This window comes from Salarias fasciatus, chromosome 20 (genome assembly GCF_902148845.1).
Source record: "Salarias fasciatus chromosome 20, fSalaFa1.1, whole genome shotgun sequence".
In the NCBI taxonomy this organism is placed as follows: Eukaryota; Metazoa; Chordata; class Actinopteri; order Blenniiformes; family Blenniidae; genus Salarias; species Salarias fasciatus.
The window spans coordinates 6,044,563-6,070,315 of NC_043764.1; the positions used below are offsets into that span (position 1 = coordinate 6,044,563).

General features: G+C 41.4%; 4 protein-coding genes across 5 annotated transcripts; 2 read left to right on the forward strand and 2 right to left on the reverse strand.

Moving 5' to 3' along the window:
- ppih (peptidylprolyl isomerase H (cyclophilin H)) lies at window positions 1–13,736 on the reverse strand. The gene is made up of 9 exons (XM_030118555.1): window positions 13,571–13,736; window positions 6,772–6,836; window positions 6,639–6,662; window positions 3,346–3,390; window positions 2,398–2,440; window positions 1,993–2,085; window positions 1,497–1,584; window positions 1,373–1,413; window positions 1–712 (listed from the first exon to the last, which is right to left on the reverse strand). Exons 1-9 carry the CDS (start codon window positions 13,634–13,636, stop codon window positions 644–646), a joined length of 534 nt encoding a protein of 177 aa, XP_029974415.1. The 5' UTR covers window positions 13,637–13,736; the 3' UTR covers window positions 1–643.
- LOC115407945 (uncharacterized) lies at window positions 9,935–11,831 on the forward strand. The gene is made up of 3 exons (XM_030118522.1): window positions 9,935–10,093; window positions 10,337–11,454; window positions 11,548–11,831. Exons 2-3 carry the CDS (start codon window positions 10,421–10,423, stop codon window positions 11,642–11,644), a joined length of 1,131 nt encoding a protein of 376 aa, XP_029974382.1. The 5' UTR covers window positions 9,935–10,093; window positions 10,337–10,420; the 3' UTR covers window positions 11,645–11,831.
- Window positions 13,737–15,115: 1,379 nt separating the features above from the next.
- taf10 (TAF10 RNA polymerase II, TATA box binding protein (TBP)-associated factor) lies at window positions 15,116–18,177 on the reverse strand. Its single transcript, XM_030118554.1, has 5 exons — window positions 17,770–18,177; window positions 17,105–17,259; window positions 16,918–16,982; window positions 15,531–15,645; window positions 15,116–15,448 (listed from the first exon to the last, which is right to left on the reverse strand). Exons 1-5 carry the CDS (start codon window positions 17,900–17,902, stop codon window positions 15,359–15,361), a joined length of 558 nt encoding a protein of 185 aa, XP_029974414.1. The 5' UTR covers window positions 17,903–18,177; the 3' UTR covers window positions 15,116–15,358.
- A 358-nt stretch (window positions 18,178–18,535) lies between these two features.
- On the forward strand, window positions 18,536–23,879 carry LOC115407931 (uncharacterized). Of its 2 annotated transcripts, none has more exons than XM_030118509.1 (14): window positions 18,536–18,694; window positions 19,041–19,149; window positions 19,898–19,982; window positions 20,072–20,145; window positions 20,234–20,293; window positions 20,458–20,565; window positions 20,959–21,015; window positions 21,751–21,881; window positions 21,982–22,036; window positions 22,207–22,299; window positions 22,423–22,557; window positions 22,668–22,769; window positions 23,020–23,181; window positions 23,265–23,878. In XM_030118509.1, exons 2-14 carry the CDS (start codon window positions 19,057–19,059, stop codon window positions 23,391–23,393), a joined length of 1,284 nt encoding a protein of 427 aa, XP_029974369.1. In that variant the 5' UTR covers window positions 18,536–18,694; window positions 19,041–19,056; the 3' UTR covers window positions 23,394–23,878. The 2 variants fall into 2 exon arrangements, with proteins under 2 accessions (XP_029974369.1, XP_029974368.1); XM_030118508.1 differs by lacking the exon at window positions 18,536–18,694 and adding an exon at window positions 18,732–18,853 and having other exon boundaries at window positions 23,265–23,879.
- The last annotated feature ends 1,874 nt before the right edge of the window (window positions 23,880–25,753 follow it).

Below are 25,753 nucleotides of genomic sequence, written 5' to 3' on the forward strand. Positions count from 1 at the left end.
TATTACAAAAAAAAACACCAGAACATTTATTGTTTGGAAGTAACAAAGCATCTGAAAATATCTGTCTGCATTACAAGTTAATACAAACAAAACGAGAAAACCATGTATGAAATTAAAATGTCTCATCAAAACCAAAATCTGATCACGAGAATTTTTTGAAGTTTCAAGAAGAGGCTATTCTAAGAGCTGTTATATAACAAATGGATGAAACTGTTCACTGTTCGACGTGAAAACAAACCTAAATACAGACAGGAAAACATGTCAGTGTTTGCAGAGGAAGCATCACTGAAACACTACTCAGAGGAATTAGAAAAAAAAACCACATTGGAATTCCTCCACAATTACATTTCGGTGAAACTTTGACAAATTTTAAGATTCATAACTTGAAATAAAGTCTTATTTCAAGTGTTCATTGTTTTGATATTCAGATTAAATGACAATCCTGTATCTAAAAATATTTGAGCATTTCTTCTTAGAATTATTTACCTTCATGCTTCTATTATCACTAATAAAACCGCGTTTTATTTGTCATAATAAATGAGTGTAGAAATACTGAAACAACTGACTTTCCAATGGTATTCTGGTTCTTCAAGCAGCACCTGAGCACTATGTGATGTTCGTCCGGCGTGCTGAGCGAGCTGGATCACATCTCTCCACACTGAGCGATGACGATGGGCAGCTTGGGCTTGTTGTTGGGTCCTGTAGGCACGTTCTGTCGGAGGCAGGAAGGACACACGTTAAACCAGTCATCAATATATTACAGTACCTCCACCTGGAAGGAATCACAGAAGTCTAATGTTCCAAAAGGAAAAATGAAATGATCAGTAAAGAGTGGAACTGTCTGTAAAAAGCAGAGTGGGTGTGTTTCACCTGTAGTATTGGTTGATAATTTTCTACTTTGATAAAACAGTGAAAAACTTGATATCAGAAGTGAGATCTCACGACCGCTGGAGTCCAGGTTAAACCGGACCTCGAGGGGGACCAGAGACCTTGTCGTCATGAGGGGAGAGTGCTAACCACTGCTCCACCGCGCAGCCCAGGAGACTTTCTATTGGCCACGATTTAATCCAAACACCAACACTTTCATATCAACTGAAAAAATTTAAACTAGTTTGGTTTCATTTTCCATAACTTTTGCTTATGAGTAATAATAATAATACTAACACATATATATATATATATATATATACATACATACATATATATATATATATATATGTTCTCTAAGTTCATGAAACAGCAAACCTTATTGAAATATTGAGGCTTTTTTTAAAGCTCTGTTGAAATTAGAGACGGCTCTCTAAACAAATAACTTTCCAATCTAAATGTTTCTAATCAGATGAATAATTTCATAGATCAATATTTTATTTACCTCGATCTTTCTCATGACCAGCAGGCCGTCAACCAGTTTTCCTGTGTGAGACATGAACAACAATGACAAACATGAACAAATCAGCCATGAAAAAACAAGTAAAAGTACTTATGAGCAAACTCACCAAAAACAACATGTTTCCCATCTAACCAGTCACATTTCACGCAGGTGATGAAAAACTGACAACCATTAGTTCCTGGACCGCTGTTGGCCTGCGGAGGAAAAACCACAGAGAAAAGCACCTGTCAGTCACACGGATGCTCCATATTACTGTGATGGAACATGAAACTCCACTGAGCAAAAACAGTATTTAGATGTTTCAATAGCATCAACTGATCACTGCTTATAGTTCATTCCTGTTTTTATCAGTCATATAGAAACTCCATGATTGTAATCTGTCTCCAAAGCACCCAGAGAGATCTTTTCCTGATGTTTTTAAACATTATGACGGTGTTTTAACATACTGGAGTGTGATACTGCTTTAACATGATGCCATTTACTGGATGAAATCAGAACAAAAGGTCATGAAATTATTCATCCCGGGTCTTTTGTTTCCACCAGCAGTAACTGATTTCTTGCAATTTCAGAAACAATGCGCCCCGACAGTTGATGTTACATACCATGGAGAGCAGACCGGGTATGATATGCTTCAGTTTGAAGTTTTCATCTGCAAACGGTCCTCTGTAGATGCTGCAGATGCCGGTGCCATCGCCCTTCACACAACACATGCAGGGGAGATGACAGTAAAAAAAAAAGTGTTGTAATTCCTCATATAACCACCAGAGGGGGCAGTAGATCAGTTCACCAACGTGTAGCTGAAATTACAGCAACATCTGCTGCATCTGTCACGTGATTAGGTTGGAGTAACTTGTCACAAACACTATGCTAAATCACAAATAATAATCATAAATTAAAAAAAAAACAAGCTGCTATCAGATATTATAAGTGACCGAGGGACATTATGAAAACAATCATGGTTAAATCCTGTTAAGGTGAGAACTGAAAGAAAGTGTGGACGTGCTCACGTTGACAAAGTCTCCTCCTTGTATCATGAAGTCTTTGATCACCCTGAAATCAAACGTGGAGAATCCAAACATTTCATGTCAAGATTTCATAATGTTTTCACATTTTTCATATACTAATACAGAAACACTGTCAGTTAGAAACACACACACACACACACACACACATGTTTGTACAGCTATATGTTGTGAGGACATTCATTGACATAATGCATTTCCTAGCCCCTTACCCTAACCCTAACCATCAAAACTGAATGCCTAACCCTAACCCATACCCTAAACCTGACCTAAACCTAATTGTAACTCGAAACCAAAAATGAAGTCTTAACCCTCAAAAAGGCCAAAAAAGGTGTGTCAAATAGTGAGGACCGGCAAAAATGTCCTCACTTTCCAACAATTGTCCTCACTTGTAAGGTTAAAAACCCAATGTCCTCACAAAAGGTCCTCACAACATATAGCTGTACAAGTACACACACACACACACACACACACACACACACACACACACACACACACACACACACACACACACACTTTACTTATTCCACAACTTGTTACAGCATTATTCCATTCCCTCAGAAATCTGCACATATTGACAAGGTAGAAAAATGTTTTTTTTTTTTTTCTATCAATGTTTCCAAGTTTATAAAAACAGTAAAATCACAAAATCACAGTAAAAATGAACTGAATCAACTAGTGGAATAAACCTGCAACATAAGAAAATGTGAACAACTGAAGGACTGAATACTTTTTGGGTGCATTCATCCGCCGTGTGTATTTTATCTTTAAATGTCGTTGCAGTGAGAAGCTTTGCGGCATCAACGAATTTAAGGACATTTATAGGACTGAATGCCAAATAAATAGGCGGAGGCTGTCTGAGCCTGATGGGTCACATTACTCAAATCAAATGAAACGCGATGTTCTCAAAGCCGTCGCCGTTCAGTGCAGCACCTGTGGAATGTGCAGCCTTTGAAACCGATGGGGACGCCGTCCTTCCTGCAGAACAAAGAACAAGATGTCATTGTAATTAATCTCCGCTCCGCTTCCTGCACTTATTTTGAGGTGGATGTGTTTCATTATGAGGCATTAACAGAACAGAAGCTTGAGACACTGCATCCTATGTCTCTGCTTTGTGGTGATTGGAGCCACTTCCAGAGCAGAGCTGACCGCAGGGGGGTGGACGGGGCCACCACTGCTCATGGTGAAACGCAACAATGTGATGCTGTTCATCAGTGGCCTGATATTCAGACTGGAGGCCCCAGAACACGACAATGAGCTCGATTTCGCTGTGTAAAAGGCTTCCTGATGAAAGAAAAACAGATATTTATTCACCTGAACTATGAAGAACATCTCCTCTGGACCTCTCTGTGGAATGGCGGTATGAATGTACTGATTATGAATTAAATCTGTTAACTGGAGCGTTTTGTGTTTTCTCACCTCTGGAATATCTCTTGTTGAGGATTTTGCGAGTCACACTAAATCGAAACTCAGCATCAGATTTACTGACACGCATCTCCACGTAACCATTACATGGCGTTTTCCTCGTTAAAATCCTTGTTTTGGTTTCACACACAGCCTACCATGTAACGCCGATGGTTAAGGTACAGTGGACAGCAATGAAGGAAACAGGCGCAGAAACAAACAAAAACAGACTTTCCAGTCCGTCTACTTGCAATTCAGTGAATGATTTATTTAATCAAAGTAAAAGATGAACCAACTGGGGTTTTTTTGTTCCCTCCTACATCCAGTCGTATCATCCCGGCCAAAAATCCCACCTCTACAGTTAAACCTGTCCAGCTACTGAACCCTAAGGCTACAATAACAACAAAACATATCTAAATGAAGTAGATAACGTGCGATAAGCAGAAATGGCTCGAGGACGAGAACAGCACCGCTCAGCTGGAAGCTGCAGGTCCAGTCGATCTCACTGCAGGTTACGTTCAGGTCTGTGGGTTCAGGTGGTGTGTATGTTGGGAATGCTGCTACATTTCAAAGCATGACAATGACGGGAATCAGGATGACTTTGATGTATTGGCATGAATAATGAGGGCATTCTAACATTTTTCATTTAAATTTGCTACAACTTAATTGAAACAGTCATTTATTACAGGGATCGAAAAAAGACATGGGAACTGAAACGTTTTCTTTTTAAGTTACACCTGATAATTTATTAAACTATGAATCATGAAAAACAAAAATAAATCTTAGAAGATCCTGTATATCTCCTTTTAACCATGCCCTTATTTTTAGCTTGTCATTTTTCTTTTTTTTTTTTTTTTTTGAAAGTCCCTCCAAATGTTGCATTTTGTTTGCAAAGCACTTTGTTCAAGCTTTTAAATCTCATTAATGAATAAAGTCATTACAATTAAACACAATGACAAAACTAGACTGAAAAACAGAGCAGAGTGGCCAATCTGGTTTTGGTTTAATAATGTGGATATTCTCGAAAATTAAAGGTGCTGTAGGCAGGATTCGGCATCTCCGCCATCTTGCTTAGGGTTACCTAAGCAAGATGGCGATTTGAAACCCAGCACAGCCAATCCTGTCCTGTTTTCTCTGACATCACGCCCTTACGCAAGTTAAGCCCCTCCCACAAGAACATGTGACGAGTGCCCCTCGACCAATCACGGTCCTCAGGGGCTCTTCTGATTGGTCAAAGATACCTGGAGCTGTCGAGATTCCTTTTCAGCTCAGAACAGAGACAGATGGAAACGCTGCGCCCTCGCGGTAGTGCAATTATGCTACACTCCTAAAGGATTATCAATGGATACTAGGGCTGGGCGATATGGCAAAAAAAAATGATCACGATTTTTTTTTTCATATCATTCAATCTCGATTAAAATCACGATATGCTATATTGTTTTTAAACCAGTTTTAAAGCATCTGCACTGAAAACTAGATCTATAGAATAGTTTAACATTTTATTAACAAACCAAGCAAATAGCAATGCAAATTAAATAATATAAACATAGAAAAATATAAGAACAATCTCACTTAACAGTGCAGTAAATGGGAAAAAAAAATCTAGCACCAAGACAATAAAATCCTGCGATGCACCGTTTTTTCAGTAAAAGAGAAGAACTGAACGATCGTTAGTTAAAGTGTGACAGTTTACAGCCCTGAGGATTTTTGTTGCTGTAAAAGATTAAAAAACTAAAGAAACCACCTGGGGATAATGAAGGTGCTTTAGAATGTAAACATTATTTTCAAGTTATGATGCTAAATATGCTGCTGCCATCATTAATGCTTGCATCAAATGTACAAAATTTAAATAATCTAGATTGGACAGATCAGATTTAAAATGTAACGGTGCAAAACTACAATAATATAAAAAAATAGACAAAATTAATCATTTTTCTCCTCTTACAATGTTGCTCGTATGGTGCAGTGGCCTGAAAAGACAGCACTGGCTACGTTTACGTGCAGTCAATATTCGTGTTTAGATAAATATTCTGGTTTCTGAAACATTTGGAATAACCCCAGGGAGATCCTCATTCAGACCACAGCCACAGGCGACGCCATGACTGCAATTGCACTTCATGCCACTAGGTGTGCTGTTTGCATGTTCAACCTTATTTTACACAGACACCACAGAAGAAGACCGGCGCTGCAGCCGCTTCAGGCTCTCTGCATGTTGTTAGAAACAGAGCGTTAGCGGCAAGAAGTGGTGATATGTTCAATGATGCGATGCACCATCATTTTCAGTAAAAGAGAAGAACTGAACGATCGTTAGTTAAACTGTATCACCAGTAGTTCCTGGACTCAGAAGACCAGATTCATTGCGGATCGGTGTGCTAGCAGCGGTGCGGGTGGAGCAGCCTGTCCTGTCAGCAGCAGCCTCATCTTCAGAGGATAACGCCAATACATGGCTGACTTCATCTGCTTCGCTGCTCCACGTTCAGCTCCATCTCTGTTTACTTCTCAGACAACTTGCAGGCGGAAGTTGAGCAGGAAAAAGTCGACTGTGTCACGCACATTTCTGCCATGTCTGATCGAGTAAATGTGCTCACAGCTGATCACCGTGATCGACTGGAAATTAATCGCGATCACCAATCACGATCATATAATCGCCCAGGCCTAATGGATACTCTAATATTTAATCCAAAGAAAACACAGAAAAATCAGCATCGACTAGCAAAATCCTGCCTACAGCACCTTTAAATAACCGAGACTGTAATAGATGCCATTCTTCACTCCGGTAACATGAAGGCACGTCACACCCAGATGAAAGGATGAGGCCTTACCTGAACTCTCCGGTGCAGAACTGCCTGTAACAGAAAAAAATAACACGTGGGTGACATTACAGGTCACGCAGAAACGAGTCTGACTCGTTCAAAAAGTGTAAAACGAATTCCTCCGTGCAACAGCGACGCTCACCGGAAATTCTCCGCCGTCTTTGGTACAACATCGGCAAACAGCTCGAACTTCATCCGTCCCACTTCCTGAGGGGCGGCAGTGGAAATAGTCAGATTCAATACATGCAGGAAAAACATGCAGATGACTTAAAGCAGCAAACGAAGGGAGGGGGGGTCATCATCACCAGCACACCTGAGCTCCAGATGGAGGCTGGCTTCCAACAGCATGTAGACCGCGTCGCCTTTCTCACTTTCATCATGCTGTATTTTAAATCTATTATTTCAAGATTCAGAGTCAGACATGAGGAGTTTGACAGAGTGTCAGGCCCAAATCCAGTCCAATCAGTCTGATGAGATACAGGATTTTTACAAACCACACGAAGACACGTGCCAGAACAGGGGTGTCAAATACATTTTAACTTAAGAGACCACAGACAGCCCAATTTCATCTTGTGTGGGCCCGACCAGTAAATTACTGTCAAAATAACCTTAATTTTAAATGTTATCTTTGTTGTGATGCGGAGTATACGTGTTTTAAAGGTCTATATGTTCACAAAACCAAACAATTATGACCAAAAATGACTACCATCTCAACATGAAGCCTCTTTAGCAGAAACTTTGTGGCGCTAAATACAGGTAACTCCTCCTGTATCTGTTGGATTGTGCTTCCTTTAGTGTGCATGCTTTCATAAACTGACCCTGACAGCATGGTGTCAGGTTAATGCTAGTTTATTAGCAACGAGGAAGCATCACTGATGTGTTGAGTAAACTATCCTGAAGAAATTTGTTTAAAAAAAAAAAAAATCAACATTTTCTTTGAAATGGCTAGTTGTCCTGGTGGTTTGGCGGGCCAGACTGGAGCCTCTCTGGACGGTTTTATGCCCGTAGACCTTATGTTTGACACCCCTGATAAAAATAAATCAGAGAAAATGGTGGTGGGGGTTCAAATACTGATGCCAATATGATATTTCTGTGTAAATAATCAACAACAACATCCTGGAGGACGCTTCTGTGCTGTCGCTATGTATCCCAGGATAAAATATACTGATTTGCATTTCAACCACCAATCCTGACGGAATGAGAGGCAGGAGCTGAAATAGCAAAGTCCATGCGACGAACCACTGAACGCAAACTGGACTTTAAGAAAAATGTTAATTAAACTGCCTGAATCTTGCTGCATAACAACACTAATGCGTCCTTTTCTGGCGCAGGCTGGCAAAGGCCTGAATGAAGCGGAGGCCACGATGCTTCACCAAATCAAGCTGAGGACAAGACAGCGGCTGGAGGTGTCGTCCCTCCTGCAGCTCTTATGACTCATACGAAGAGTCTTCGAGTCATCTGATGAGAAATGCAAACAGTAATCTCTTGACTATACGGTGCTTGAGCAGGAATAACTGGTTGTTCCATCCCTGACGGCAACGACTGCATTCGAGTGTTCACAATAAATTGCAATAGATCTGTCACGTGTCTGTGGAGAAATGCTGGCCCAGTCTTCTCTGTAGAGTTGTTTGAATGCAGCCACAGTGGAAGGTTTTGAGCAGAACGACCAACGCCATGCAGCTTTTTATATCACCGTCCTGCTGCATGACCCCGGCGTGTTTGATCTCGAGGTGTCGAACTGGAGGCCGAACGTTCTCTCTGGTCGAGAGCAGCTTTAATGACACCTACAGTCGCAGCGAGGCGTCCGGGTCCCGAAGCCCCACAAAGCCATCGCCAACGCTCACGAAACACCAGGTGAACCACGAGAAAGCATCATTTACCTTCAGAAGACGACAGTAACAGCTGGAAAAACCAGCAAGCTCACATTTTTCCAACACTGTCATTTCACTTTTACAGAGAAAGGCACCAATGCAGCCTACAGCAGTTCAGCGATTATAACATTCTCCTAACCCTCCGTTATACTGATATCGTCACGCCTGACTGTTTCCTGGGAGAAAACATGCAAAACATTTCCACAGGACTGCCACGGCGAATCAGATCCAACACCGTTACTGCTCAGATCTCGTTTCCATATCATTCGGTTTTACGCCGGCATCGGTAGGTTTCTTTTTAGCAGTAAGTTTCTTTTCTTTTTTTTTTTTGTGGGAGGTCTGTTAATGTGTAAAGTATTAGAATGGACGCATTGTCGGCGTGTCGTTTACTCAGGCTGCCACGGGAATCTGGTGGTGACACAAGAGGAAGAAGGAGGAAGAAAATTTGCTGAAAATCTTTAATAAGAAACTGGCGTTTTTGGGGCATTCTTCCATGTTTTTTTGCCTCTGATCCCAGCATGAAATGAAACGATATGGAAATGAGATCTGAGAGATAACGCTCTGTCCAGGAAAAGGTCAGCAATCAGGATCAGATCACTGTTACCAAAGTTTATGTTATAAGAAAGTTATGTACTGGGTCAGCAATTTTTCGTCGCGTGAACCATCAAAGCAAAAGGAGGGCTGCTGGGCCGTTGATCCAGTGCCAATGCTCGCCATCACCCATTATGTTTTTTTAAGTGTGTGGATTTTGGCACAAAACTGGCACAAAGTGCAGTTTTTGCGACCAAAGAGCGGTTTATTGCTGCATGTGGATGAGAAGCAGCAGACGGGAGAGTAGAGTGCGGTCACAGCTTCTTGGCAAAAAACAAATGAAGAAAACATCCAAACTGAATGCGGAAGCAGAGCGTGTTTTCACCACTGAAGTCAGACGCCCGACAGCGGCTCAGAAGGCTCTGAATGCATCACTAACTTGTAAATGATTAGTAAGTCAGACCACAGCAAGACCATCAATAAAACAGCTAAGCATGTCTCCTGACGACGCAGATAAGCTTTAATATTTACACACAGGGCAAGCACTCACACACTTCAAACGGTCTCTGAAGCTACAGTAGGAACACCGTTTGGAAAATGACTAGCGACATCACAAAAAGCATGGAAATATTCAAATATTCAAATCTGGAGGCAGATTTTTTTTTTTCTGTCTTATCGGGCGAGCCATCAGATTTAGTCTATTTTCTTTTGTTTCTTCCAAGCTCAATTGAAAGGAGATGATTTAGAATGCAGGGCAACTTTCATCCAAATCATCCTGGAAACAAAGACAGAGGTAAGAGGAGGACAAACAGGTTCCTCTCAGTCCAGAGAGGGTGTGATCATCACCTTATTGTTGAATGACAATGCCAAGGTGGAGTCGTGAAGCGCCGCTTAAAGTCCCACCCTGGCACCCAACAGCAGACACACTGATGTGGAGGAGCATCAGGCGTCATCGCTGGGACGGCTTCAGCATCTGAGTGTGTGTGTTTTCTCTGTGTGTGTGTGCGCACTTTGATCAGCATGCATGGAATGGCCCAGTCTTAAGAACACTACAATTTTCAGGTAAGTTATGTTTTCTGGATAAAATGAAACCTCCTTGACTTGTCAGTACGGTTTCACAACATGAGAAACAAAACGCAGACACACAGGAGGTGTGTATCTCGTGAAATGGTAGCATAAGGTGTTCCTGGTGGCTTCTGCTTATTTAATAATGAGATGCAATGAAAGGAGTGAGGAGAAAAGTTGATAATTCTCACTGAATGGCATTTTTCTGAACTAATTCCTCTTTTTTGTGTCTTCACACAGAACACGTCGTCACTGAAAACTGAGAACTGTTTCTGTAAAAAGTAAATAAATACTTCAAGGTTTGCCTTCAGCTCCAGTGTCAATATGCTGGCCATCATGGAGCGCTGGGAGGCGGTGCCCGACCTTCACACAGTCAACACCGCCAAGTTTCTTCTTCTTATCATCGCCAAGGCGGGGCTGGACACGCTGTTTCTCTACTCGTTCAACAAAGCGTGGTCCCGCTCCTTCCTGGGCCTGTGCGGCCTGTCCATCACCGTCATGGACTGGGTGATGGTGCTCGCCATGGCGAGCGTGTGGTTCTTTGGGGCAGAGAGGCTCTCCGTGTCGCCCTGCTTCCTCCTGGCTCACGCCTCGGCGACGTACGGGGCCCTGCCCCTGCCCGTGATGTGCCTGGGCATTCTGGACTACTGTCTGGACGACACCGCCATCGGCAGACGCAGGCCGAAGTGCAAGCTGCTCAGGAACGCCGTCCTGATGCTGGTGGTCTGGATACAGGGTGGCGTTCACTCCGCCGGCTCCGCCAGCTCTGAGCTGATAGAGTATCACTACAGCGCACAGGGGATGTTTCTCCTGTGCACGCTACAGGAGACGCCTGGAATCACCTTTGTTCTGACGCTGCTCTACAGTGCAGCGTTTCTGGCCATGTTGCCGTTTCGCTCAAGACTCTTCCAGTGGGTGACAGAGGCTGACAGGCTTTCTGAACAAAGGGAAGCTGAAGAAAACAAGACGAGCGACTTGTTCATTTTGAAGCCCACGAAGGGTCAAATGTGCGAGAAGGACTTCGCCCAGAGGCCCGACCGGCCTCGCCCGCCCATGTGGTTCAGCCTGACACTGGCCTTCGGCGTGACTTGGATGCCGTATCTCACCTTGTCTGTGGTCTGCCTGCTCTGCGACCTGACGCTTCCTGGATACATAGTTGTGAACAACATGTGGCTGGAGTGCATCCACAGCGCCATGACCGGTGTGGTGTTCTGGGCGAACAGCGAGACGACGGGGCCGTACAGCCACCTGCCAGAAAACACCTGCACCTGGCGCGCTTACTGGCACCTGAGCAGAGGCACGCGTCCACAGCAGCTACCACTAACATCCACAGAAAAAGAAAAGCCCCTCCTGTGCGTGTAAGGTGTAAGATCACAATAAAATGCTTCAATTCCACACCTTGGGCAAATTCCACGCTGTAAAAATAAACGGGTCTCTCTCTGTGTCCACAGGGCAAATGAGCAAAGGTGTGGCATTCGCTCTCTAAACTCTTACACCACAAAGCTACTTGGACCCTTTTTATTGAAAAACATTCATAACTTTAAATAACATTCATGTTATTTCGACCTTTCTTTTTTTCTTTAAAATAAAAGTCACTTATTAGAAAACTGCAACAACAACAAAAAAAAAGTTTTCGCACAAAAAGTTCTATAACGTGATTCCAGTATGTTTTACTGACAGTTTCTAAGCTGTAAGCATAGTTTGAAGATTACTGTGACAATATCGGTGACTGCAATTCATTCAGCCAGTATGATCGTTACATGAAATGTTAACATTGTGCCATGCCGAGTGTGCAGCGGAGCACAACTCATTATGTGAACTTTTTTTTAAAACACTTGACAGCTGTGAGGAGCAGCAGTGAGGCGATGTCTGTCTTTTTGTTGAGCATATCTTTAAAAAAAAATGTATTCTTAATAAAATGCATTCTGAAATTCACTCTTTCTATCTCTTGTATGTATTTCGTTGTTTCATATCTGCACCACAGAATTAAAAGCATTTTATTATCATTAACATCTTGGAAAATTGCAGATTGCCATTAACTGAGTTGTAACTTGAGATGATAAAGTTTTCACAAGAGCAAAAATCTACTCGCATGTCTGATCTTAATAATAAAGATGTACAGTTTAGCTGTGTCCCAAATTTACTATAGTCACAACAGCACTAGTTAATTTGCTGTTATTTACATAAATGTATGAATCATAGCAATGTGTCAGTGTCCATAGGAGACAATAACCTATTGTTCAATACGTAGAATGTTATGAAGGTGATGTTGACCCATATTTTTTACCTGGTACATTAAAGCTTTCCTTTATACAGATACACAAAGGTCCAGTTTACCAGTCTTGGTTTTGTTCTCCACTGGATCAACAGTGACTAAATTAACTACAAATAATAGTGTCTGTTAAAATAAACTGGAGCCATCCTCATACAAACACTCTCCTTTCACAGTCAAACTTTTTTTTTTTTTGCTTTCTCTCACACACACCTGCTGCTCAGCACCCTTTACCTGTATGCATTTCTAATCACCATGCTCCCCCTAGTGGTCAAACATGAAAATCATTGAGGCGCCAACAGTGCTCTTTCTAGAAGCCCCTGCTGGGCCAGTTTCTGTGTGCAGTTTGCATGTTACTACGGGCATATGAAAGACCATACAATCTATCAAACCTACATAGAGTTAAGGGAAAAATATTATTTCATATGGAGTGGCAATTAATCCATTCGCTGTACTACAGCACGTATTAATGTAAAACCACGTTCAGTGGTCCAGTGGTTTATGATGTGGCCCTGGTCCAAAGCGGTCCAGCTGAGAAAAACAGTCAGCTATGCTCTTTAATTCATTTTCACAAACCCAATAAAGGTTTCACAAATCAGAAACACCGATTTAATGAAAGTTAAACATCTTTGGAATAAGCTAGTCCAGATTTGAGAAGTCTAGGTACAGTGGTTTTTGTTCTGGACCTCGTTCAGTGTGTTCTAGTTGTGTAGATTACTGTTGAATATGGTTTTTCATTTTCACAAATATAATAAATGTTGTAGATATTCAAATTTGGTTGTCTGGCAACGTTTTTGGCTCAATTAAAATGTTAAAAGCGGTTTTAGAACGGATGCTCTCTGCTCCACATGAAAAAATATTTTCCCCTTAACTTCCCCCTACATGCCAAATCGGAGGCTAACTTCAGCCTCGGATCTGACGGTACATGTACAGCGTTGAAGAACGGAACAGCATATGCATCATTCAGCAAAGACAGAAGTGCAGACTCGTGTTTTAATGTAAATTCAATGAGTCTAGATTGTCTCTACGCTTGGCATTAACAAATCTCAACCTTTAAAAGTTATCAGAGACAAACGAGGGCTGTGTGTTGTGTGAGTTATTCAGAATGAATGACAGTGAAGTTTAGTAGAAAGCGCTTGAACCAAAACGCGCTAAAGCAACTAAACATTAGCCAGGAGATAAAAGTGAGGCTTTCTTCTCACCTGTCCTCCGATGGTAATGTCAAAGAAGACGATCGGGTTGTTGGGGTTTGAGGATTGAAAAGACATTCTGATCCCGTCCGTTAAAAGAAGAAATATTTACAGTTTGACCGGATACATGTGATTCTTTTCAACAAGTAGCTTTAGCACGGTTAGCATCTACGGTGGCTCCAATGATCAAAGCACGGCGAGCAGAGGGGGACAAAATTGTTATTTTAGGCGACGCGATGAATCATCTGGGTAGTTAACATGGCGCCATCTAGTGGTGAATTAACACAAATTTAGTATCATGGTGTTCTGTGAAGCAAGATCAAAATATTTTTGTACTAATTAGAACTGCGACGATTTTACTCATTAATAAAATCCGATGATCCATTTTGCTCTTTGTGTGTTTTGTCTAATCTCACAGAAGTTGTACTGCCACATACTAGGATGTGACTGTTGTTGAAGCAGTGCAATAACTGCATATTCACTCTACTGTACAGTGGTGTCTGCATGCACACTCCATATATATTATTTATGACTTCATATGTAATCAGAAAAACCTACATGTTGTTGGTGTTGAGGTAGTGAACCATGGCTTTTTAAGAGTTTATGTTACTGCATGGATAAATTGGGTGACATTCAAAACAGTAACACCTTCCCCCCCCCCCCCTCCACTGTCTCTCCAAGCTATTGCTTGAAATGGATCTTGCACAAGGATTGTAATGGTTAGAGCTCACTTCACAGGGAGGGACTGAATAAGTTTTCTCTTCACATGCATGGATCTCTAGCAGCCATTGAAATTGGCATTTGGCGAACTGATGTCTGTATTTCCCAAAGATGTGAATGTTTGTTTTGCTTTTGGATTGGGGCTCTGTCCAGAGTGTATTCTACATTGATCCCGAGTTAAGCAGGGTTGGTTCTGAGGTGGATGGTTAAAGCAGGGTTTGCTGTTTCATCAAATTCTTCTGTGAACAAGAATTTGCAATTTCTAGTGACTCTTACATGAGATTGTCAAAGTTAGCTGTGCTTGACTTGAGCCCATCAAAAACCTAAATTTGATAAAGATTAATAGATGATGGACAGAGGTTTGAAAAAGATTCACATGCCCAAAAGTCTCCCAAACATAACTCAGGAGTACACTTAACAAGTGGTGCTGAGAAATTGTATTGGGAGGTAGCCGTGGCTCAATTTCTAGAGCAATTGAACTTCTAATCCCAAAGCCTGGGGTTTCATCTCCCAAGCCAGATTAAACTATTCCAAAACCAAAATCCTTCAGAGCATCGGCACATTTCTTCAAATGGGAAATCAAACTCAACCTGGATAAGGAAGAGTTGTGATACGAATTGGCAAAGTGAAGGGGGATGACATCTATAGGTGCATCCTGAGTGTTAGTTTGTGTAACGTGGCAAGGGTCCAAATCTCAAAAAAATGTGACAGTTTTGTAAAACCACAATAATCTCAAAAAGGCTGGAGCAACAATCGTACAAAGAGGGTGAGGCTGAATGTAAAAGAACACATTTGGGTGTTTTTGAAGTGGCAGGTGGAGAAAGCTCAAGACTTTACTAGATTTTTGTTAAAGGTTTTATTTCCACAATAAACCAAAAAAATCAAACTCACAAAACAAATTGCAAAGATTGCTTTTTAACAAATGACAATCTGCAAGCAGCCTGCAAGGATTTGTCAAAGATGTACTAAACCTGGGTCAAAAACATTTAGCAGGTGTAGAGAGTTGTTAATGGTTCAACACAGACATCACTACTAGCATAAGCAGTCAAAAAAAAGCAAAATCTTTGACAGAGGACACTTTTATGTGAAGTAATAAGGTTTTTTGACATTCACGCCGTATTCTGAGAGGGCAGGGCTCAGGTCCTCCATAGTCAGAGTGTACTTCTTGTCCTGTAAGTACAAAATAATTAAATTAGGAAGGCAGTTTTGTTTTTGTTTTTAAAGTGTGAAGTGAAATGAGACAATTACTCACCTTTGCTTTATTTCTTGAGCTCCCTGAGGCGGTACCCTTCATTTTGCAGTACTGCAACGCATCATTTGCGATGTCTGAGATAAACTTTTGAGAGGCGAGGGAGATCAGACGGATTCTAAGAAAGAACAAGAAGAAAATCATTAACACAGTGTCTATTTATCCATGCAGAAGAAGCAATAAGACAGGCTGAACCCGACGTGACATAAAACTTGGTCTGCTCCGTAACACTATGACAGTACATGGTCTACAAAAAAAAAAAAAAAAAGAAAAAAAAAATTAAATGCATCACGAGTGTGGTCTTAATTCAAGTGATCTGGCACTTATCCAGAATGAGATAACCACCATTCTTTTCTTAAGATGCCGCACTGCAAGGCAGCTGCAGCTGACTCCAATTTACCTTCACACCCAGGCCGCCAACTACTGAGCAGCAACAAGACTCTTAAACTCCGTTTACATGACAACAGTACTGTCTCTCAGTTTCCATTCACAAAAATCACTCTGGCAGACAGAGAAATTTTGATAAAGACCACTGCCACTGGACATGTGAGAACAAGAAAGTTTAAAGTGCTGCAGTTTTTCCATCAAGAAACAGATACTCCAGAGAACAGCACAATACTGAATCAAATGCCTTTTAGGACTCACAGAAATGCGTCTGGTATACGGTAATAAATGCACACTGTGTTTGAGAAGTGCTGTTAAATGAGTGGCACGAGCCACACTCTGAAATCCTCTGTCATCTTTCTACTGGTCGACTTGTGAAAAGGTATTGACTGCAACCGTAGTGAGCATTAAAAAGCACTATGCCTTTGAAAAGAGTTTTTGCAGTTTAGACAGATAATGGTTTCAGTGGGAAAAGATCACAACAAAAACTAAAAGAACTAAAATGTATGTTGTTTACACGAAGAGGATGTTGTATGTAAAGAGGGCCTCAGTTTACAAATTATTTTCTGTAACAAAGGTCCATACCTATACTTGGCTCAAATGTCTCTTTGGTAAATATCCAGGGAGCATGTAGATGAAAAGATTCGAAATGCTTTACTGTCTCCAGAGTGAAATTCCTTACAGCATTAACCAAAGTAGTACCACGTGTTGATCAATCGGTTAACTATTTTAAGATTGAATAAACTCAACCTTCCAGCTCATCACATATTCTTCCAGATTAGTGTATTGCAGACTTTATCATCAAAGTTGAACAACAGAGATGCTCTGCATTCGCATTTACAGTGGCTTCCCAGTCCATTATTATAACTAGCTGGCAGCACAGACAGCATAGTGTGTCAATTATAACCTTTAGCATCAGACCTGCTTTGTGATTTGTGCAGCGTCATTTAATCATGTGGATCATCTGTGGATTTTACAAAGACCAGCAGCTATTAAAGTTACTCACATTCTTGGGTCAGAAGCCTCAAAGCCGGCCCGGTTCAGGTAGTAGCCTGTAACTGCGTCAGGAATCTGAAAATAAAACATCCACAAAAATTCATACATGGATTCTCCTGACTAGCTGAACGAACCATTCTGAATGCATTCCCACTGATGACATGTATCACAACATCCAGGGACAAAACTCAGCCTACAGTGGGAGTGTACTCTTCTAGCTGCATGAGGAAGTCAGCCAGCGGCGTGGTGGAGACGGTTTGCTTCACATCCCCGTTCGTGATCCCTCCAGGAACGTAGACGCCGTTGGAGACAGATGTGTCCGCTGGTGTGACCACGGACGCCGAGGCTGAAGCTGTGTCACGAGTTATTGAAAGAGAAAATACAGTAATTAAGTCATCATTTTACTACTTCACTGAGGAGATGCAAACAAAAACTGGTTCACATCAAACTGAGCAGTGACGCTACATTCAGGAAATCAAAAATCGATCAAGCTCATCCACACAACTCATGCAACTTATATCACTCAGCCTACACAGAGAGCAAAATGCAAATAGGCAATCAACAAGAACAAAACATTACACGATCATGTGAAAACATGTAATGGGATGCTCGGCGCTCGTTTAACGTGAACGTAACACCGTCTTAAAATTAATGCTTTACCTATTAACAATTATTCATTTTAAAAGGATATTGATAATTAGATCTTAACGACGATTCAGTTATTTACAATACTGTCAGTCATTAAAGTACTGTTTACATCTATTTGTGTGCTCGATTTTTCCTATCAGACCTCTGACGCGGCGTGAACGCTGCACTTAAGTAAAACGCTACATCAGTGTCAGCTAAACGAAAACAATCTCACCATTAGTCGTGGCCGCAGAGATGCTGCTGACGCTGGTTGCCGTGCTGTCATTCGCGATACAATTACTTGGAGTCGAGGATGTCGTGGAAGGAACTCCCGTCGTTACAGACTGATTCACGTTGTCTATGTTCATGGTGATGTTAGCTAACGCGCTAACCTTAGCTAGCTAGGCACAGAGAGATGTCCAAATATGTAAAAAAAAATAGGCGACTCCGTGCTGTTCAGCTGCACGGTCGATCCTCTGCAATACTGTACGTCGTTGGTTAAAGCTATTTCAACACTCAGAAGAAAATTAAGTCGTAAAGCTTAGTTGAGAGCTGAGTTGTTTTCGGCTATCATGCAGCGGAAAGCTCAGCCTCAGACTCGAGCGAGCCTAAATCGCGTCATGTGACACGAGCTGCACCGGGATGTGACGAAGATAGCCGAAATGACCCGAAGATGCATTTACAGCCGGTTGGTTCGTTCAAAGCTCACGTCGCTATGGTTTCATTCTAGAGTGGGAGGCGTCAAAAACATAAAACTTTAAAATAGCGATAAACAGGGAAATTGCTCATTGTTGTTACGATACCGAAATTATGCACGATATCACATTTGTAAGAAACGTTTTCCAGATAGAAACCTTTAGCTTCAAATGCATTCATGCGGTATTTTAAAACTAGGGTTTGTTTTCCTCAATGTAGTAGTGTTTTCAGAGCAGTAATTAATTCCAACAAAATGTAAAGTACTGAAGAAGAAGAGGAGGAGGAGGAGGAGCAGAAGAAGAAGAAGAAGAGGAGGAGGAGCAGAATCCGGATGTCATGAGCGTAGCAGGAGGATGTACTGCGTACACTGCCACAGCTGATTCCCTGAAGTTGGAGATTCCGGATGTCCGTGAACGCAGCAGGAGGATCCTCACTTGACTCCAGTCTGCTGCTTCGAGCTGGAGGTAAATCATCGTTTTCCGCTCTGAGAAGTGAAACAGGCATTTTTCTAGTACACAGGGGTAAACTGTCAGGCGTTTTGGAATACTCTTGTTTTGTGTACGCTTGCTGGAGAGATTAGACCAACGCAGAAGAGGCTGTGGCTGCCGTATGGGACACAGCAGGTACAGATAAACTCACGTGATTACCAGAAGTAATCTCTAACATATTGTAATAGATCACACTTCTTCACGCGCTTACTATATCTGTTAACATCAGTTCTTATTTGAGTTGTTGGTCCACCACCGTCACGGTGCGGGTCTGACCTGTAACCCAGGTGTGTATATGTATGTGTGTGTTTGTGTTTTGCAGCTCTCATGTTGACAGAATGGCTTCTCCAGTCAGTGTTATCGTGGTGGGAGCTGGTTGCAGAGGAGAGAACTACTCCATGTTTGCCTCCATTCACCCTCAACGCATGAAGGTAAGAAGAAGGAGGAATCCATCAGGAAACACTCCAGTGGACAGTGCTGTGTGTCTTTCTTTTTGATTTAAAGTAAAATATTAAGATTTTCGTAAATGAAATCACCTTAAGTAGGAAAATCTGTAACAGCCAGTACAACCACATTGCATTCTATTTTTATATTTCTGGGTTGCAGGATACTGGAGCCAATCCAAGCAAATAATGAGCAAAGACAGACTCCACCAGTTCATTGTTTAGCATGTTCAAACAGAACATTTTTAAACTCTACACAAAAAGTCCAGACCCAGATTCAAACCCCCAGCAGACTGTCCTTTTCAAGTGTTGACCTTGAGTCTGACTGATTTGGTTTCAAGTCCAAGTTCAAAGTTCAAGTTGCTGTGTCAACCAAGGTGGTGACCAGACATATATTGACTTGTACTCATGTGTTTTTCTTTTTGTGTGTCTGTGCTTCACTCTGTTTGTCATCCATCTTCTTTATTTCTTTACACAACTGAGGTTCACATCGGGTGAAGGCAGGGTATTCATTAGACAGGTCGCCAGTCGATTACAGAGGAAACTCAGAGATGGACAGACATTCACTTTCACATGCAACTAATTGTGAACCCACACAAGCATGCAGAGCATCCACAGTCCACACAGGCAGGACTGTAAGCTCTGAATCAGTCCTGAGACAAGAGTGCCAGCTACCAGACCTCTGTGCAGAGCCAGCATTCTTACTCATTTTGTTTACTCACTTTTGCTCTTTCAGGTTGTTGCAGTGGCTGATCCGAGGAAGTTTGCTCGCACCAAACTCCAGAAGCAGCACAAAATCGCAGATGAAAATGTGTTTGAGGGTGAGCATTAGCAGGGAAAACAAATTGCACTGAGTTTTAGTTGGTTGTATTTTGCACTCAGCTGTTGAATTATTTGACTGTGTCTCCAGACTGGCACAGGGTCATTGAAAGAGACAAGTTTGCAGATGCTGTGTGCGTTTGCACTCCAGATCGTCTTCATAAGGTAAACATACAAGAGAATTTCCGTGAATATTTAGATCTCAGTATTAAATTGGAAATTTCCTTGTGGTAAACTAGCTTTTGTTTCTCAGGAACCTGCTGTGGCCTTTGCAAAGAAGGGCTACCATGTTCTTCTAGAGAAACCAATGGCAGTGAGTGTTTCCTAAAGTATTAGCGTTACCCTTCCCTACCTTTTAGAATTGAAATATTCCTGTTTTGTAGATGACTCCGCTTTTCACTCCACCCACTTATGATTCGTTCTCTTCAGCTCAGTAACATTCAGAGCTTTTTGCATGTTGTCTCTCCGTGACTTTAGACCACTGCAGAAGACTGCAGGGAGATCGTGGAGGCGTGCACTCAGAGCGGAGTGATACTGTCTGTGGGCCACGTTCTCCGGTACGATCCACTCATTCGCATGATAAAGGTGAACTGTCTTTGTTATTAAATTTGAAAAACAGACTGTCTTCTGAAGAACAGGTTCTGCAGTGTCAGACACTGATTTTAATAAGGAACTTTCATTTGTTCAATTTGTATAAAGCTGTAATGAAAATGTGATGTTTGTGTTGTGAATATCTTCTGCAAACCTGTAACAACTTTTCTTTTACATGATAACAAAGATGATTCAGTGTGTTCAAATTTTGATTAAAAAAATAATAATTTTACCACACTGTGACACAGCAGTGAATAAAATATACAAAATCCAGAATGAGATTTTAGCTTGTTTGGGTTTTATTAATTTTTAGTAAACCTATATTTAGCATTGTATTACGCCATAGTGATAAACTGTTATTGACTGCTGTCATTTTATCTTTTTCAGGAGCTTATAGATGCTGGAACCATAGGTGACGTGATGCATATTCAGCACCTGGAGCCTGTAAGAATACAGATTTCTAAAATAATAATACATACAACTCCCTGTGGCATGTTCTATTTTTTTTTTTTTTCCAGATTTTAAAATGTGATTCTTTGGTGTTCTGTGGTGACAAAAGCAGTTGGGCCTTATTCTTCAGTTACTCTGATGTTGTGATCATTAACCCATCATATCAAGAAATACAGAAGTGACTTTATTTACAATGTTCCCTCTGTTGATGCATTGGGTGACGTTGGTTTAACTCGCGGCATCAGTCATGAAAACTAACCAAACCTACTGTGCAAACTGCTATGACCACCGCTGTCAGTGGGAGCAGACACTGCAATAGACAGTGCTGTAGAGATACACCATTGTGACAGTTTATAACAATGATTCATTAGTGTGATTTAAAAGCTTCTACTTAATCTGTGAACAACAGTATTACATATATATGAAATTGCACATCGACCACAATTTATTGCACATATTTGATGTCAGATTAACAGCCATGAGAAATGGCAGCTTTGCTTTACTTGAATTGTAAAATACATTTGTTTTGATGTTGAAGCAGCTTTAATCACTGAGTGAGATATTCATTAGTTTTCCTCAACGAAACAAACAACTAAGCTTTCAAACACTGATTTTTCCAACAAACTCAATGATCTTGGTGAATGTAAATCTCGTGTTCAGGAAGTGTCACTTCTTCATCACAATATACTAATAGAATCTGTACAGTTTCACTGCTGTGTGTGGTTTCAGGTCGGTTACTATCACTTTGCGCACTCGTTCGTTCGGGGAAACTGGAGGAATGAAGCTGAGAGCTCGTTCGCCCTTCTGGCCAAGTCGTGCCATGATATTGACCTGATTCACCACTGGGCTGGAGCACGAAGGTAGCTCAGACACCAGTCTGTGGGATCTGAAGGGGATGGTTTTTTTTTCCTGTTTTTATTCTAAGGGTAAACCATTAATGGAACATTTTGTCCTTTCCAGATGTGTCAAAGTGTCATCGTTCGGATCCCTCAGCCACTTTCAAAAACAAGACAAGGTGTGGAGCCTGACCATTAATCATTGTTAGACAGAAATCAACAGCCCACGCATGGAGAAACTACTATTGATTGACATGAAAAGAAATGCTTTTCAGGGTTATTCAATTTCTAATGGTGTCTGTTTGATAGTTGGAAGAAATCTGTCCTCTTGTTATTCATTCCTCACCAGCCGACAGGTGCTGCCGATCGCTGCCTTGATTGTTCCATAGAGAGGGAGTGTCCTTACTCGGCATGCAGAATTTACCTGGACAGGGTGAAAAAGGTGAACAGTTTTTTACATTCCTGAGAGCCAAACGACCTCTAACAAAAAACTAAAAGCCTGTGTTGTAAAACATGTGAGGGTGTTTTCTTTAATTGTGTTCATATTTTTCGTGCGCTGTGTCAGGGTCACACCGGCTGGCCCGTGTCAGTCATATGTCCAAACTCACTCCCGGACCTGGAGACAGTGACCGAGGCGCTGAGGACCGGACCTTATGGCCGCTGTGTCTATGAGTGTGACAATGATGTCTGCAGCAACCAGGTCAGAAAACACTCTGAACGGTGACAGTCTTACAGAACACCTGACAAGTCATTATGTTCCATTAGAAGCTCTGTACCTTGTCTCTTTGGTTTGATTTTGTTAATACGCAGGTTGTGAATATGGAGTTTGAAGGTGGTCTGACAGCAGCTTTTACCATGGTGGCTTTCACTGAAGAGATCTGCAATCGAAGAACAACCATCTATGGCAGCAAGGTAAGGTATTCAAGAACGGAGACAGCGGAAAATACAAGAGGGGAACAGAAATCTCGCCGAGAGAGTGATGATTCTCAATTATTCAAGTAAAGAGTTATTTCTCTCTTGTGACAGCAAATCTTCACAAGCGTAGATTATTCTTTGAGCAGCCTTTAAGACCAGAGAGGAACACAGAGTGAAGTTACTGTATCAGAGGAAGACATATTGATTCTGTCTGGGGCCAAATGAACAGTGAGCTGCTTCTCTTCAGGGGGAGCTTTCATGTGATGGCCGCGAGATACGCGTGTTTGACTTCCTGACCCAGAGGGCCACAAAGCACACGGCACCCAGTGATGCTCCGAAGCACTTCGGCATGACGGGACACGGCGGAGCAGACTACCACCTGATGGACGCCTTCATCTCTGCGGTGGCTGTGAGCGGGCCGCTCGTGGATTTAAAGCCGAGTGTGTGTATTACCTGCGACGGCTGATGTGTTGTGAACGTGTGTGTTTGCAGAACAACGATCCATCCCTGATCCGGTCGGGTCCCGAGGAGACGCTGCACAGTCACTTGTTGGTGTTTGACGCTGAGCGGTCGCGGCTGGAGAGCCGAGTGGTGCACTGTGGTGACAAGGAGCACAGCTAGGAGACGATCAAACTTTTAGAGCTTTTTAGCGATCAGCCATTTCATGACGGCAAGGCAGATCTCCTTTTAAATAGTTAATGTCAGTGAAACTAAAAAGTGCCATACATTTTAAACACCGTCAGCCAAATCTGTGCATTTTGAGCTTTATTTGAAAAGTTAGATCAACTGGGTGAAAATTAATTAGTACAAATTTTTTTGAGCGTATCATGGGAATGTAAAAGAAGACAACTTTTAGGTGAACAACTGATACTTTTCAGTGTATCTCTACAGCATGCACTTCAGCTTGTTTTCATGTTTTTTGCTCAGTCATATTTCCAGCTGCTCAGAATTTCCCTATGTGGGCTTAATAAAGTCTGATCTTGTCTTATGTTGCGTGAGTCCAGTCAGTGTTGTTGCTCTGAAGATGAAGGGTAAATGAACAAACTTTGTCAAGCTTCTGGATATAATTAACCCAATAAAATCATTTTGGGGAAAATCACTTACCCTCTTTGACCAGTGTGAGCCGATCCTCTCTCCTCAAGATGGTGCAGCAAGAAGGTCCTGGATTCAAATACCAGCTGGGGCCTTTCTGTGTGGAGTTTGCATGTTCTCCCTGTGGGTTCTCTTCAGGTACTCCAGCTTCCTTCCACTCCAGAATCGTGTATGTCAGGTTAATTGTCGACCCTGAATTGCTCCGGTGAGAATGTGAGTGTGGATGATTGTCTTTTAGCCCTGTGACAGATTGGTAAACTGTCCAGGATGTACCCCGTCCTCACCCTGAAGTAACTGGGATTGACTCCAGCACCCTGCATGTGGGGTTAAAATCATGCCAAAACCTCACAAATACATTAAACATGTTTTACTCCCACCCAACCATGGCCTTTTAATTATGGAGAAGAAAAACACTTTAGGCCCTGACTGCACGCCACTGTGAACAGTCATCGACTTGAGATGCCTGCACGGTATTGATTTGCTAATGTTAATTATTACCATCCTCATTTTTACAATGTCATGTGTGCGGGGAGCTGCGCATGCGCAGTCTTTGCCAGAGGCAGCATCAATCATCGATTTTCCCCATTTAGGTATGTTTGTGTTTATACTCTTAAACTTTAACTAACATTTGCTCATTCATTTTTAGTGTGTTGTGGGAAAAATTTTAAGGCATTTTGGGCGCTTCCTAAACACTATTTTGAGGTTTACATGCTTAATGTAAAGGAGGAATTGTTAATAGTGTCTCAGCATATTGTTTTGTTGTTCAAGGTTCAAATGTGTTCGGCAAATATTGACATTTCAGTGGAATACAGTAAATTTTCTGAAGATAAGAGGAATGTATTGTTGTTGCACTTTTGTTTCTTTTAATTTAATTAAGTTCTTTCAGTTAATTTAATCAGTGTTTTTTCGTCATAGACAAACAGGCTGGCCTCCCTTCTCAACATTTCAATGCCGGATGGTTCAAATTCCACATTTCTGAGTGTCTTTCATTGTGAAATTGTTTACAATTGAAATACATGCTCCACTTAATGTAAAAGAGTCAGAATAAACCATTACTGTGCATTGCATTTGAGATTTGTGTGCTAATGCAAGTTGACTAATTATGAGATAAATCGTGAACATCTAGAGTCAGATCTGCAAATATTTTTTAAGCTTGACAACACTAATTTGAATTTGTGGTTATTGTGCTTATGAGTTAGCTTTGGAGCAAAAATAAAGGAAATAAGACAAATAAGTGATAAGACAAATATAAGAAACGCATGTTTTATGTACTATATGTTTATAGTTTACTCTGCATGTATTTTTTTTATACTTCTGCTTTATTTTCACTTTTCTGCGCTGCTCTCTTTTTGGAGTTTGTACAAGTTTCACCCACCGTTTTAGTCCTGTAAATGTCTGTATTGCAGATGATTCATTGAAAGCTATGTGCAGAATCATGGTGCCTACAGAGCCACAAACAGCTTCATGAAAGAGCAAACCATTTGCCGGGTCAGTATTTGATCATTAATAATAATTATTTTATTACTTCTAATTTTAGACCTGAGATCAGAATACAGAGAACTGCAGTCATGCTTGTACCCAGCATGTTTCTCCTCTCATGAGGACAAAAGCCCGCTGTGGTTGTCCTCACTTTGTGATCTAATCAGAAGCTTAGCCATAAAGGAAGTTATATTGATCTGCATCTGCTGGGTTTCTGGTTAGCCCAAAACAATTTTCAAAAATTTCTGCAGATTATCTGAGACTCAATACTCTGAATTCTATACTGAGGCACTTTAACACTTATGAAATTTGACATTAAGACACATTACCTCCAGAATGTTTCTCTCTGTTAACATGAACCATATTTTAAGTGGCTTTTTAAAAATGCTGATTTCTTTGGGTTGACGATC

Excerpts from the sequence above, each read along its gene's own strand:
- LOC115407945 (XM_030118522.1), top strand. The coding sequence starts at position 10,421 with ATGCTGGCCATCATGGAGCGCTGGGAGGCGGTGCCCGACCTTCACACA. Across the intron at positions 11,455-11,547 it reads GAAAAGCCCCTCCTGTGCGT|GGCAAATGAGCAAAGGTGTG; the intron begins GTAAGGTGTAAG and ends CTGTGTCCACAG.
- ppih (XM_030118555.1), bottom strand. The coding sequence starts at position 13,636 with ATGTCTTTTCAATCCTCAAACCCCAACAACCCGATCGTCTTCTTTGAC. Across the intron at positions 6,837-13,570 it reads ACATTACCATCGGAGGACAG|GAAGTGGGACGGATGAAGTT; the intron begins GTGAGAAGAAAG and ends GCCGCCCCTCAG. Across the intron at positions 2,441-3,345 it reads AAAGGCTGCACATTCCACAG|GGTGATCAAAGACTTCATGA; the intron begins GTGCTGCACTGA and ends GTTTGATTTCAG.
- taf10 (XM_030118554.1), bottom strand. The coding sequence starts at position 17,902 with ATGAACATAGACAACGTGAATCAGTCTGTAACGACGGGAGTTCCTTCC. Across the intron at positions 16,983-17,104 it reads TAGAAGAGTACACTCCCACT|ATTCCTGACGCAGTTACAGG; the intron begins GTAGGCTGAGTT and ends TTTTATTTTCAG. Across the intron at positions 15,449-15,530 it reads GCTCAAGAAATAAAGCAAAG|GACAAGAAGTACACTCTGAC; the intron begins GTGAGTAATTGT and ends TTGTACTTACAG.
- LOC115407931 (XM_030118508.1), top strand. Across the intron at positions 22,770-23,019 it reads CAACCATCTATGGCAGCAAG|GGGGAGCTTTCATGTGATGG; the intron begins GTAAGGTATTCA and ends GCTTCTCTTCAG. Across the intron at positions 23,182-23,264 it reads CCTTCATCTCTGCGGTGGCT|AACAACGATCCATCCCTGAT; the intron begins GTGAGCGGGCCG and ends GTGTGTTTGCAG.